Source organism: Macrobrachium rosenbergii, chromosome 39, assembly GCF_040412425.1.
Source record: "Macrobrachium rosenbergii isolate ZJJX-2024 chromosome 39, ASM4041242v1, whole genome shotgun sequence".
Classification (NCBI taxonomy): Eukaryota; Metazoa; Arthropoda; class Malacostraca; order Decapoda; family Palaemonidae; genus Macrobrachium; species Macrobrachium rosenbergii.
Genome location: NC_089779.1, coordinates 1,096,900 through 1,112,500, shown reverse-complemented (window position 1 = coordinate 1,112,500; position 15,601 = coordinate 1,096,900). Strand labels below are relative to the sequence as shown.

General features: G+C 37.4%; 1 protein-coding gene across 4 annotated transcripts in view; it reads right to left on the bottom strand.

Annotated features, from left to right (window-relative positions):
• LOC136825629 (uncharacterized) overlaps positions 1–15,601 on the bottom strand; it is a 690,903-nt gene that overhangs the window by 505,674 nt on the left and 169,628 nt on the right. For all 4 annotated transcript variants that reach the window (XM_067082226.1, XM_067082225.1, XM_067082227.1 and 1 more), the window contains one exon: positions 6,558–6,660. In XM_067082226.1, coding sequence (XP_066938327.1) covers positions 6,558–6,660 — 103 coding nt within the window. The remainder of the gene's footprint in view (positions 1–6,557; positions 6,661–15,601) is intronic.

Here is a 15,601-nt window from a genome sequence, read left to right as displayed (position 1 = left end):
GGTCGAAACATAAAACTACAGAGAGTCCTTTGTTGCAATGCACGTCAGGAACTCCAGATGATAATCTCTTTTTCGTGACAGAGAGATTTATAAGCGTTCATTTATTACTCGTGATATTCTTTGCACTCAAAACGTACATGAATATTTACGAAGTCAGAGAAGACACATTTACAAATCATGATAAGGAGGAGTCGGTATATATACAAAAACTTTTTAAAAGTTAAAATGTTTATCAGCCCATTAAAATATAGTTTAAATAAGCTTTTCAGGCATAAATAAGACAAGAGATTGAACCGTATCGCCTAACCCACTAGAGACTCTCACCTTCAAAAATCTAAAATGAAATGTAAATTTTGATTTTATGAAAGTCAGAATCTGCATTACGCAAGACCGGAGGAAATAATGAAAAAGAAAACGAACGAGACCATAATAGAGATGGCACAACCCAGCAACACAGTAGTTCCAATCCCATCCCCAATGAAAAAATAGGACACCCTTAACAGTGTGCATTAAGCACCCAGACCGAGCCAAAAATTTCCTAATTGCTCAACCCACGGAAGGTATGAGCCAAGGGTAGGGGAATTCACCTTCTGAGATTCTCTTGGACAACCACAACGATAATAATTCCCACGACACCATACAAAATTAATCTTCTTTAGCTGTATTGCTGAAGGACCAGGAAAGCGGAAAAAATGAATAGGATGGGTAAATGGACGGACAGTGTCACTGCCACAACAATGCACCCCTAACATGGGGGATTGCAAAAAATGAATACACGAGAGAAGGGAAATAATAAGTAAGGAATGACACAAAATGCATCAGACCGAACTAAATTGCTCAAAGTTAAAACAAACAGAAATAAAAGTAGAGAGAGAGAGAGAGAGAGAGAGAGAGAGAGAGAGAGAGAGAGAGAGAGAGAGAGAGAGAGAGAGAGAGAGAGAGAGAGAGAGAGTCAGTCGTATAAAACTTCCGCAAAACCGCACCTGGAATCGAGTAGGAAGCAATCCAGCGAACGCATGTTTTGCGTATCTCGTGGCGTCGATTTTGGAGCTTCCTGTTACGACGCTCACGCAACGAAGAACCTTCACAACGTGACGCTTGTAAAAAGAAGCTGTTTTAGGAGTGGGGGAGTTTGGCGTCGTTATTTGCACTGCAAAGGAAAGGCTGGATTCAGGCGATTCCAGATGTTTTGCTTGGGTCGCGACGTTGAAACATGTCTTCATCTATCTACCTGTCAGCCTGTCTTTAAATCTTTATCTATCTATCTGTCATTTTGTTTGCGTGTTTAATATGCATTTTCACACCTCGGTCTTCCTATCTACGAATTTATGTGTCGTTTTAGCTTTTTTTTGGGGGGGGAAGCACTTGTACTTATTGTCATTTATGAAGACAATGCGCAATTATCAGAAATATTCAAGTAGAATTGTGAGATGGACTTGACCTTTCCACAAGAAAGAGAGGAAAATCAATAACAAACAAAATGCAAAGATGTAGGGGAATGTTAAGGGAAAGCAATGGTCAAAAGAAAGGACTAATCAACACAGACTTTCGCAAAAGATTCAAGTGAAACCAAAGTGAATTTAAAGAGCATCGATGACGGGCACACGAGTCAATCAGAAAGGGTCAATGAATTTTGGTGTACTGGAATATTAGAAGTACTCGCTACGACACAAGTTTCAAGGGTTGGGCGAACGTCCAGCTGAACAGACTATACTGTATATCACTGAGTACCTTTACTTATCAAACTGATAATGATTAAACTTTGTCTAAGAGTTTATAAGAGGTGACCGGGGAAGTAACTGACGTATTTTCCACGATTTACACAAAATGCCATCACAGAGAGAGAGAGAGAGAGAGAGAGAGAGAGAGAGAGAGAGAGAGAGAGAGAGAGAGAGAGAGAGAGAGAGAGAGAGCACGAAATCAAATGAGCACGCGGCACTATCCTTCGGTGCAACCTTTTACTGTTACTAAGCATACAGAGGAGACGAAACCTTTCCGAGCGCTTGCTATCAACGTGAAGAGGCGTCCTCCCTTCGAGGGGTGAGCATTAACATGATAGCATGGCGATGCTCCCCATGACAACACGCCCGCCGAACGCAGTGCGGTTTTGTCCCGCCCATTTCCCGGCCGCCGCCCATCGTGTGTCACACAGTCTCCACCCGGGCCATTTCCAAATTTACTGGTTGAGGGTATGAGCTATTGGACCCAGTAGGGTTCTGTTATCACCTGCGATCAAGTTGCATTGTTCACTAATGATGCTCCACTCCCCATTATCGCTTTTTGCACTTCTTCCGCAATTTCTCATCTTATGTTTTTCTTTAGCAAAGTTCGGCGACAAAGCTAAGTCAACGCGATGAAAGATAATTCTCTTTAATTCATTCTTCTCTCTTTCAGTCACGTGAGATTCTGAGAGTGAGGAACATCAAGAATAACAGTTCAGTTACAAGAACGATCAGCAACGCGTTCAAAATCGAGTTGCAATTTTGGCTTACAATTACGTGAGAAACTATTACATTGTTCACAACAATACCTCTTGACTTACTAAATGAATTCTAAATATTTCTAAATTCAGTCAATCTGTTTTACTGAAATTCTAAACACATGGAATTTAGCTACAGGAGAAAGCATATTTACAAGTGAAAATATAACTTTTAAACACACAATGTGTGCGCGCGCGTGTGTGTGTGTGTGTGTGTGTGTGTGTGTGTGAGAGAGAGAGAGAGAGAGAGAGAGAGAGAGAGAGAGAGAATGAATGAATTTGAAATCACAAGACCGTGGCACAATCTGTTGTCAGATGAACAGAGTAGTCAGAGAAACGTCAAAACGAGCGCATGGGGGCAGACGATGCGATGGTGGAACTACATGAGAATTATTTGACGCTTTTCACTTCATGATTGTATGCACTCAGTATCATGGAACCACCAGTACGAACATGGTAAGCTGAACTGTATTTGAATCATATATGTGAATCGTAAATATCTTACATGCGACCATACCATTTATTTATATCTAACGTGTAGACCACCCAGTCAAGATATTCGAGAGTTTGAGGGAAAAAAATCAATATTAAAGGGCCAGTTGCTTTTAATATAGTATATATTCTAAGCAATATGATGTTAAAATACTTCTGTGTGTATGTATATATATATATATATATATATATATATATATATATATATATATATATATATATATATATATATATATATATATATATATATATACATTGTATGTGCGTGTATGTGTGTATATATGAATGTATTATGTATGTATGCATTTATTAAGAGCTGCCCCAGATTAGACATGTTCAGGAGTCACATGCTCTAATATGCTTCTGTCATGGAACCTCACCCTTTAGCGTAATGATATAACGTTCAAACTGATTACGAATATCTCTAGCCATCCCTGTAAAACTTTTAGATGCTACTGGTAGTAAGGTGTGACGAATTCTTTCGAGAAAGTAAAATTCTAAGTAAACTGCGCAGAGCACATGTGCATGGCACATTCCGCTTAACATTTTCTTTTTTTCTTATTTCTCTTCAAAACCTCCATTATAACAACGGCTGCAATTTACGCAACTGCGTACCCTGACTGCGACATCACGCAAATCTAAAGCCAAAGTGGTCCTCGTTAATACACTCCTCACTAAATTTAATCTATCACCTCTCTTTAGAAACTCTAGTGGGGGCAAATTCGATTGCACTGCACGCACACTTCTAGAGTGGTCTCGCTACAGAAAGCTAAGTCTAGCTAGATTTTTCTCTACAGTATACACTTTGCACAAGGATGAAAAACAATCCTACTATTATTATTATTATTCCAGTACATGAAACCTATTTATATGGAACAAGGACATAGGAGCAACTGACTTGAAAGTCAAGCTTCCAAAGAATGTTGGTTTCAACCTCCCACTGGAGACCTCACACTGCTAGTGACTGATCACGATACACAGCCATTGATTTTTCATCGCCCCGGCGGAGACTCGAACCCGCAACACCCGAGTGGCATCCCACGACACTAACCACTATACCAGCGGACCAATAAAACATAAAACATCACGTGATAAATCCGCCATACCCTGTGATTATATACTCGTACGAAAAGTAAAACGGTAAACGAAACACATTCAGATACGCACATGACCATTCCTTTTTCCTTTCATTCAAATGAGCGAATGCATCACTATATTCTCGTTCGCAGAAGAAGACAAATAATAACCAAGGTTCACGAGTGACGTCAATCGTTCACTATCACATTCCACCAGGCTCCTTTTCAGTAGGGATCAAATCCACGACCCGTGTTTATCATAGGCGTTTCCCGCTTCACGGCTAAAGGCCAATACATTCGTATGCTGAATTCGCATTGTTCTAAGGTATATGCAACCTCAAACAGACCCATTAAAGATAAAATGTACATTCACACTCGGATTTTATTGGTTGATAGGTCACGGAACTTATGCATCACTCTCACTGTCAGCCGACTCAGAGAGAGAGAGAGAGAGAGAGAGAGAGAGAGAGAGAGAGAGAGAGAGAGTTTAAACTCGTTTAAAAAGGGTTCGTATAGTTTAACGGTTTTGCTGAATGGAACGATGTTTTAGAAAGTAAAAGTTTATACGGCCAAGCACGAAAAATATTACAATTACAATGTAAGATATAAACATAACCTTACGAAACTCTGCAAAGAAGGTATAATCGATTTTCTTAACATACAAAATCTTTTAATTCATTTTCAAGCAAATACTAATGATCTATGCATACATAAACCGACCTTTCAATGTTTGATAACCTCAAAAAGTTCATTACTTTATTTTATATTTTTTTTCTAGAAACTACGATTTAAAGGCAAAGATTTCGAGATTATCATGGGAAAAAACTTATATATTCTAATGCTAATTCTGTAGGTATTATGTGGAATGGAATGGAATATAGAATTTTGGCCACAGGCCAAGCGCTGAGGGAAGTATTATGAGTAATACAAGGAAACAAAACATGAAATAGACAGTATATGTACTTATATATACAATACCCTGTCTTAAGTATAAGACTACATTATGAGAAAAGGAAGCTACCATTGCCCATACATGTTTACTTCAAGTATGCCAATTTGGTTTATTTTAGAACAACACTGTAAAAGCATTTTAGGCTTTCTAACTTTTGAAAGTACAGAAAAAATACATCTCTTTTTTTCTAAGCACCTTTCTACAAACATCTGAAGCTAGCATTTAACTATTTCCGACAGAATCAACGCAGAAATATAATCCTCCATTACAGAATCCCTGAAATGGAGGTAAGTAAGTAGTTACTTCCAGCGCCTTAATTTGTGTCGGACTCTCCTGGTTTATTCCGCTGCCTTCCAGATTCTTAAAACAGAGTCCACTCGGTCAAGCAACCAAATGCATGAGACAAAATTAAATTACAGAACGGCAGAATTAAGCCGCGCATCCAATTATACATGGATCAAAATATTCCTTTATACGTCGCTGTTCGTACCTCAGCTTCAACAACTTAACAAAGCTACGTAAATAATGAGATTAAATTAGTTTTACTTCTATCGAGGATACCACAAGTCTACTGTAGACTGGAATGGATAAATTGTACTATTTTATAGTACAAGTCTGCATTAGACTGAGAAAACATACTTGTGCAAATCACAGGAACACAAATGTATTAGATATACACGGATTATAACAAAGAAAGCGCTTCGTACAAAAAGTGGTGTAATCTTTATGAGGAAGAAAAAACTATTGGTAAAATAAGTTTAAGATAGCAAGATAAAAACTTCAAGACTTATGGTATACAAGTATCCGATTGTAATTCATCATGCAACCAATTCGCACAGGATACAATCCAGTTTTCACGCAATTCGGACTGTTACCGACAAACGTGTATTGCCAATATAGGGGCAAGAGGTAAGTGTGGACGTAATAATGACTTGGTTTGAAATCGTAACTTGCAATGAGACGGTGTTCAAAATAACATAGTATACGAACAAATGCAATTTTGACTCGTTTTCTATTCCGAGATATGTCAACAATCTCACCATCAGAGAAAATGGACTTCTGAGCGGTAGTTAATGCTAAACTAAGGTAGTTTTAAAAATAATTTTCCCAAGATATATAAAAAAATTCTAATATTTGAATGTGCATTCTTAATGATCTCAAAAAAAGATGAACGATGCACATAAAAAGCTAAGCATATAAAAGTAGGTCGAAAATTTCCCCATAAACTCGCCGTCACTGAGACTCCTAAAACTCCGTTCGCTGAACAATTACATATTTCTGCCTCATAATCAAGAAAATTCATTTTTCATTTTCAATTATGAGTGAAAGGCTCTTCAAGTGGGCCTATTTCCAATAAATCGTCTTCCTCTAAGCGCTACTTCTTGGTTACCTTTACCAAACGCACTGATGACGCGTTTCACAAACGTCTTCAGTCAACACCTTCCCGCCCCCGCCACCCAAAACTTCCTCGACGTCCAAACATCGTTTCTTTTTCATTTCCACCGAGTCCTCTTTGTCCGAGCTTTCTAAAAACACGTACTGACAGACAGTGACTTACCGGTAAATGGAGAAGATGAATCAGGGAGTGCCGAGCGGCACCTCGACGAAGCTTGCAGAGAGCAACGAATTCTTCGTCGTTGCTGTGCTTTTCCCGAAGTATTCTGAAATAATAATAATAACAATAATAATAATAATAATAATAATAATAATAATAATAATAATAATAATAATAATAATAATAACAGCTTATACACTTTTCATAGTGTATAAGCTGTGGAATCCGTACACTACTAACGCACCGTTTATTCACTTGCATTTCCATAAACATGGGAGCCTATCACATTCATGTAACTCGTGATTGTTTTTCTTCTTTGCTTCAGAGAGAGAGAGAGAGAGAGAGAGAGAGAGAGAGAGAGAGAGAGAGAGAGAGAGTCAAACGGAAAAGTTTCATTTGCTCTCCTGCTGCTGCCTTCACGGACCCTAAAACTTTCATCTTATATAAATGGGACCCCTCTGGAATTCCAGAGGCGTCCTACCGGGCAGAACTCTGTCACCTCAAATGTTTACACAGTTCTTCTAAATGAGAGAGCCAACCGGTGAAAGCAGTTGTCGGGAAAGACGGACAGTATTTACCCAGTGACTGGCAAATTTCGGCTCCTTTCCCTTTTCAATATTAAAACATTTTAGCAGTTAAATGAAGGACGTGACGACTGGATACTGGAATTGAATATTCATGAGCGAGTAAAAGTCCTTATCAGCATATATATAAACGCAACAGTGTGTAGTTTCAGCTATACGTACGAAATTAATTTTTCATTGAATAATGATGCCTTCAGAAATATACAACAACATTCAGTTTATATACATATATATGTATGTATATGTATGTACGATGCATGTGTTAGTTTGATTGTTTGCGTTTGTGTGTATATATATGTGTATGTATGTAGGCATATTGTTATGCATTATATATATATATATATATATATATATATATATATATATATATATATATATATATATATATATATATGTGTGTGTGTGAGTGTGTGTGTGTGTATGTGTGTGTTACCAGTACCGTGAATCCTGGGGGCAACACCAACAGCATATTCGGTACCAAGCAACTGGATCCAGGTTTAAATCCTGACCAAGGAGTCCGGATGGACAGGATAGGAGGAAAAAAAATTGAATCACTATTGAACTAAGCAATTAATTACGTTCCTTAGGTTACTCAAGATTTGCTGGGAATAAATAATATAAATATATATATATATATATATATATATATATATATATATATATATATATATATATATATATATATATATATATATATATATACTCCTAAAAGGTTCATAAGAAACACAAATAATTTGGAATGTCACTAAATTTCAGCCAAAATTCGTGGGGTCCTTTATGGGCCTTTTTAAGAGAAACTCTAACCCATTAAATTATTGAATTATATCTGTCTGTCTGTCTGTTATAAATATATGCCTATAAAATAAAAGGATATCATTCAATATTCGAACTATATCCAAAATATCTGCATAATACTGGAAAAGCATACCAGTGTGTCCGCTTAAATACGCATAAATTTACGTTTCTTTAAAGTATTTGGTAAATTTTTTGAAAAAAACATAAATAGAACTTAAACAGCGCCATGGATTCATGCCTCACTATATTTTAAGTAAATTTGATCAAACAGTTATTCCTGACATGCCCCTCTAAGCGGCTACTGTACAGTAAAGAACATGATTTCGTGAGGATGCCTACATCGTTACTAAAATTAAACTCCACTATTCAAAGGGGCTCGAAAACATTTCTGCAGATCATCTATCAAATATCAAATATCTAACCCTTTTTTCTCCAGCCACCATCACAGGGTACAATAATTCTGACTCCGTACCCAAATTCTGCACTTAACCCTGTGATATCTTCTAACAGCAGAATTGGCCACTTAGTAATCAATTGGATACTTGCTAAGTATTTAAGCAGTTTTGACCTGTGAAAGATTCAGGGTTGTGGCTACGCGAAAACGGGAATTCGGGATCGAGACTGCGAAAAAGAAAAGTAAGTCTCTAGATAAGTCACCCATCACTTATAAAGAAAAAGGAGCTAGTGTACAGAAAACCATTTTTCGGGCGGACTGAAACATGTCAATTTATTTTTCCCTTTTGTGTACAACATAAAAGTCGTTGCGATTCTCTGAACCACCTCACTGGTTCATCAAATATAAGGATTTCTAAATAAAACGACCTATCCTTTCAATAAATTAAGGAAAAAATTATACGAAGTTTCTAAGAAAGTATGAATTCTAACCAATATTCCCAATAAAATTGTATCACACTATTTTATTCGACACTATTTTATTCTGATAGTTTTATAAACTTGAAGATCTAAGCATCGGTCACAGAACAGCATGATGAACAGCTATAATTTATGCAGATTTCAGACAATTACGGGAGAAACAAAATCGAAGGCAGAACAACTCACAGAGGGAAAGCCTCTTTGTTGAAATGGAGATACTGAAAGTTTAAAGTTGATTGGTTTCAGTTCTCCACTACCTCAAGGCACTCAGGAGAACGTCAGCCAAGTTTCCAAAACTCCCTACCACAGACCCCACACTGCGGCACTAGCTGACCATAAGAGTAAAGTGTCAGGTGAACACAGCACGTATTAAGGAAGACCTGAATTGTGACGTCAAGATGTGGGCTTCATGGACGGGAGGGGTAAAGTTTACTCTGGCAATATTTCAATGAAAGGATGTGGATAACTTGATCAAAATGTCCAAGAATAAACTATTGAGGAGAAGGAGATCACTTGAAAGATGAAAGACAATGACTTATGCAGAGGGTGAGCAGGAAAGTAATGCAAAGAAATTTAGAATATGCAATCACTCGATAGAACTAGATAGATACTAGCCAACGCTTTGGACACGAAATATTAGGGGATTTTTAAAGGCAAATATAGGAGCTGAAGAAACCTCATTCCTGCGGTGTTCAACTAGGAGTTTTTTTTTCCTAACGTGCAATCAAAACCTTGATGTGACATAATGCCCACACCAATAACTCTCGTGGACCAAAAAAAAAAAAAAAAATAGGACTTCAACTAAAGTAAAAGAATCTTTTTGCATTTATAACCTTTGGAGAGTCACATGTGTTTAATATGACGTCCTTAAGTATATTAAATAGGTTACCCACACCACATACAGTAAGAACATTTTTATGCATTTAATCATTTTCTCAGAGAGAGAGAGAGAGAGAGAGAGAGAGAGAGAGAGAGAGAGAGAGAGAGAGAGAGAGAGAGAGAGAGAGAGCTGCCACGCGTTTAATGTGAAGTCTTTGAGCGTATCATATAGATTACTCACACGAAATACCTAAAAGAATTCTGATGTATTTGATAATCCTACTAGAGAGAGAGAGAGAGAGAGAGAGAGAGAGAGAGAGAGAGAGAGAGAGAGAGAGAGAGAGAGAGAGAGAGAGAGAGAGAGGGTGTGGTAGCGTCACACCTAGCGGGATGAGCAATTTAAGTTATAATCACTTTAGAGCCATATGGTTGTTCTTGACAACACAATAATTGCATTACTCACTTACAAATCCTGCTACACTTCGGCATAAGAAAAAAAAAAAAAAGATCACGTGACTCAAAAAGACAGGTCTGCAAATTCGCTTGGTTTTTATTAGAATAATACAGAAAAGGTCATTCGGAATTTTGAATACAAGTTCACGACACGACCTAAATAACGTCAGTGTGGTTAATATGACATTCAGCAAACATAATCCAACCATAGAATGACGCGAGCCTTTCTGCGTGTAAATTACATCAGTTGCTGGAAATATCCCACTAACCCCGCTATACGTATGTGAAAAAATGTTTGTACGACTGAAGGCATGCAATACTGATTCTCTCTCTCTCTCTCTCTAATATATATATATATATATATATATATATATATATATATATATATATATATATATATATATATATATATATATATATATATATATATATATAAGGAAACAAATTTAGTGATATATCTAAGAGCAGAAATAATCAAATCAAGTATATTTTATAACCTAAACATAATGGCCACTGGACCACCACGCGAATCACCAATAACTTTAGCAACCGGCGCCGCGAATACCGACAAGTCAGAACACAGGTCATTCTGTCAGTGCAGCAAATTAAAATCTCCAAATATTCCCGAAATTTACGTAGGGTATCTTGTAAGATGACGTTTTAAAAATACTGTACATTAAGAAGATGGGCTTACGGTGCATAATTGAAAAACGTACACACACACACACAAACGTCTCATCGGAAAGTAAATACAGGTCTTCACAGTTCGAAATATTTTTACTTTTATGCTGAAACCGGTTTTGTAAGGGCAAATCTTGTCCAGCAATGTTTTGAATAAAAAATTATATTCTTCAGAAACAGTAAATTTAGCTTTTTTTTTTATAATCGATGCATAATGCGCATACCCATAAATTAGTATCTAACATTCATGTCAAAAAATTTGAAAATTTACGCTTATCTAAAAAAACTTGGGATGAAAAAGGTCCGATTGAAACATTGTCAAAGTCAACATGACAGAGTTGCATACGAACAAACACAAAAGAGAGAGAGAGAGAGAGAGAGATTAAAAATATTCAATTATGAGTCACAAGCGAAAGAGGGAAATCATCACTTCTTATTAACTTTAGTAAGGAGAACACAAGTAACTATAACAAAGAAACATTCACAAACTTAATAAGCTATACGAACGAGACATTGGGTCAGATATTTTTAATATTTTCCCAGAGTCAAAAGAAAATCTGCATTTACGCGTAGTCATATAAATATACCAGAGACTTAGAAAAAAAGTCTTGTTAAAAGCGCTATAGTAAGTTATTTTACAATACATGAATTTGCGCCAGCTTTAGATAAAACATCAAATTATTGTTGTAATCTTATACATGAGAATGTTAGATATATCACAACGCTGACACTATTTCTGTAGTTGTGAAGTGCTATCGTCACCCTTTATCTGTTTGACATTTATATAAAAGTTCGTCTCTTCCAGTTATTGACACAATTATTTTAAATGCAATTATTGATAGTAACATTCTTGTTGTTTGTTATTTTTGTTATCATTACTACTTAGAAACATATAAAGTTTTTCAATGTTATTATTTGTGCGTAACACCTAACAATGTCTTTGACAGCACGGACACCACTGGGGCCCTATACTCTTCCATATCCATATCTTCAGATGATCTTCCCCTCACGGAATAAGATGAGGCGTCCAAATAATTTACCTTTTCGATGGAGACATTCGCGTCTTATAAGAATCTGTCGATTAATGCAAAGAGCGATGTTCAGGTGGCAGCAGTTGCATTTGGTGACAAGAAGAGGAAAACCTTCAACTTGCAACTTCACCTTGGGAGACTCAAGGAAATAATTCATGAAGAAAAGGATAAAATTCTAGATTCTACTGTCTCGAAATATTGATGTAGTGTGGCTATAATGACAAAGATTGGTGTAGTCTGGCTATAAAGACAAAGATTGATGTAGTCTGGCTATAATGAAAAAGACTGATGTAGTCTGGCTATAATGAAAAAGATTGATGTAGTCTGGCTATAATGAAAAAGATTGATGTAGTCTGGCTATAATGACAAAGATTGATGTAGTCTGGCTATAATGAAAAAGATTGATGTAGCCTGGCTATAATGAAAAAGACTGATCAATGAAAAAGATTGATGTAGTCTGGCCATAACGAAAAAGATTGATGTAGTCTGGCTGTAATGACAAAGATTGGTGTAGTCTGGCTATAATGACAAAGATGGGTGTAGTCTGACTATAATGAAAAAGACTGATGTAGTTTGACTATAATGAAAAAGACTGGTGTAGTCTGACTATAATGAAAAAGACTGATGCAGTCTGGCTATAATGAAAAAGACTGATGTAGTCTGGCTATAATGAAAAAGACTGATGTAGTCTGGCTATAATGAAAAAGACTGATATAGTCTGGCTATAATGAAAAAGAGTGATGTAGTCTGGCTATAATGAATAAGACTGATGTAGTCTGGCTATAATGAAAAAGACTGATGTAGTCTGGCTATAATGAAAAAGACATGTAGTCTGGCTATAATGAAAAAGACTGATGTAGTCTGGCTATAATGAAAAAGACTGATGTAGTCTGGCTATAACGACAAAGATTGATGTACTGCCTATGATTCGCGTGGCACTAGATCACTGATCATTGGGGGCTGCTTCCTTATATGGGCCAGGTTTGGCACACTGCGCTGACCTTTGAGCACTGGTCCACTTATGTACCGATGTAAGTGACTGCAGCGTTGCCAGTTTGCTCAGTCAGCGTTCAGACAACCGCACGACTACTGCATACCCACTGTTTCAGAATGCAGGAAAATATATAAATTTACGAGTTCTAGTCCAACTCTAAATCAATTACATAGCGCAATTACAGTAATGTTACACATGGGTCGTTACAGACACCGTAGCCTCCCGAAAATAAGCTGACCCTTTCTATGGAAAAATTCAATGTTGATTTATCAACGAACCTTATACATCTAAAACTTGTATGTCTAAAGGTTTTAGAAAATAACAGATATAGTAATGAACACACGTATATTCAAGGCCGTTAATCCGACTGAGTCAAACACACGGCGCTATTTCATATTCATCAGAAACTTTTACCATGGGAACAAAAGTATCCTAATCACACACTTTAGTTCAAACATCCATAAATCCAAATAGAATGACCGTTATTACAGATACAATTACTACCTTTATTATAATGTTTTTTTTCAGTACAACTAGTTTTCCCAAGTGTCAGAAAAGACGAAAGATATCACACCCACAACTACAATGCATGAGTTAAATTAAGGATATACACCATGTCAAAAAAATCTGACTCAAACCAGTTTTACGAAACTGCAAAATTATGTTGTTATTTTGTAACAATATTTATATTCTGGTCCTCATTTAACACTGATGCATTACTTTAAATGAAACAACAGTGACAGCAACTGTGAGAAATATAAGCTCCAGTTCAAGACTGGAAGTGCATTCACTTTACTAATCCCCTCTTATAGTGGGATTTCGTACAGGAACAATCTAGGTCATTGGAAGAATCCCATGTATACCAATTAATAGCAAGGTGCTACCAAATAGCTTAGAGGGTCGGAGACAAAATAGCACCAGTCTCAGGTCATTACTGACCAAATGGACATCAAAATTTTAGATGGATAAGTGACGTATAACACTCACCACTTCTAACTAATGTGCGTTAATAACATAGCATAAAGCCTCTCAGAGTCCGAGATACAACTTTTATCTAGACGACTTCCTAGCAAAATGAATAGAACAACGTAAAGGTTCTTAATATATATATATATATATATATATATATATATATATATATATATATATATATATATATATATATATATATATATACTGTATATGTGTGTGTGAATGTGTACAAGCCGGACAAGACCCAAATATGGCAACAGGGAAACACAGGAATCACGACATAACAATAAAGAAAAGCACGAGAAAAGGAAACTGGGAAAAAAAAAAAAATCTGAAGTCGAGGCCACTGAAACCAAGGCTGAAACGAATCCCGGCACCTGAAAGCCAACAGCAGCAATTGGCTGTCGACCGACGACGCCATCTGCGATGATCTAGCGGTTCTGTCAACATGGGGAGGCCCGAGACCGAACTTTACCATAAGGAATGAGCAATCGCCCTCTCCCCTATCGCTCCCCATTCCCCTAGCTCCCCATTTGACTTTCTATATATATATTTCTGGATATCGAGAACTTCCCACGCAAGATGTGTTCACAAGAGCAGAGCTTCACATAGAATGAACATTTTCTTCCACCGAGCAGCCCCATGTCATCTGTTATTTCTGTGGATACAGCATTTACAAATGCAGGATGATTCAGGTAGTCACAGCATAAAAAATGAATAATCCGTCCCTGCTACTCCCCCGAACCAGCCCCTCCTAAATTTTTTTTATTGCAGGCAACGAGGACTGCCCATGCAATAAGCATTTACAATCATAGCATCATTCAATCACGAGTTACTGACAGCTGCGTAGCCAGGAAATACTAAATATTAATTACAGCACTCCGGTAATGAATTGCTGGGGCTTACTGACACGTTGGCCCTCAAGGGAAGTCAAGGTGGTACAGAGGTATCCGTATCGAAACCCACACATGCTCTCACGTCAAATTTCTCTGTGGGACCAGTTCACAGCAGGCTGAGAGACGACAAGCTTAGCGCATAATGTCTTCTAATATGTATGTGGATCAGAGAATTGTGAAAACGTAAACATACTGTACATTTCCACGCATGTGTGGACTTGAACACACACACGTGTATATATATATATATATATATATATATATATATATATATATATATATATATATGCAAAGAAAAACGCTCATCTCATAACAAACTCAAAGGCGCGATAAACGCCGAGTATTTCTGCTAACGGTAAACCTCGGTAAGAAGTCATTATCAAAAGCGAGGGTAATCATTCCTTCTTCGAGCTGTCCGTCCATCCCTCTGTCCGTCTGGCGCAAACTGCGCTTTACATGTCAAAAAGGAAGCCGCGAATTTAATGGAGAATGCGGCAGCAGTGCCTCGCCATCGGCCGTAATTACGGCCCAAGCTCCTCCCACCTCACTAAAGACTCATTTGCCTCCCTGGAAAATAGCTCAATCCTTCATTCATCCACGTCGGGGCTTCTTCAGAAATTTGTCTTGAGGGATCTGGTGTGGCCGGGCGCAGGATCCAGCACGGGGGCGGTCTCGGGGGTGGGGGTGGGGTTGGGGAATCTGGAAGAAGCAGAAGTGGAGGAAGGAGAAAAGAGGAGGCGAACTTGGGGGAAGTGGAAGTGGAACAGAAGGAGAAGCAAGTAGGGACAATAATTGTGGAAAGGGAAAAATGAGTAGAAGTGGATGAGAAAGAGAAGGGGGAAGAAAAACTGGGGAAATGGAACAAGAGGCGTAAGCATAACAGTAAGAAGGCGGAAAAATTGGGCGATATGAAGGAAAGAGTGGAGAGGGAGGAAAATGGGGTAAGTGG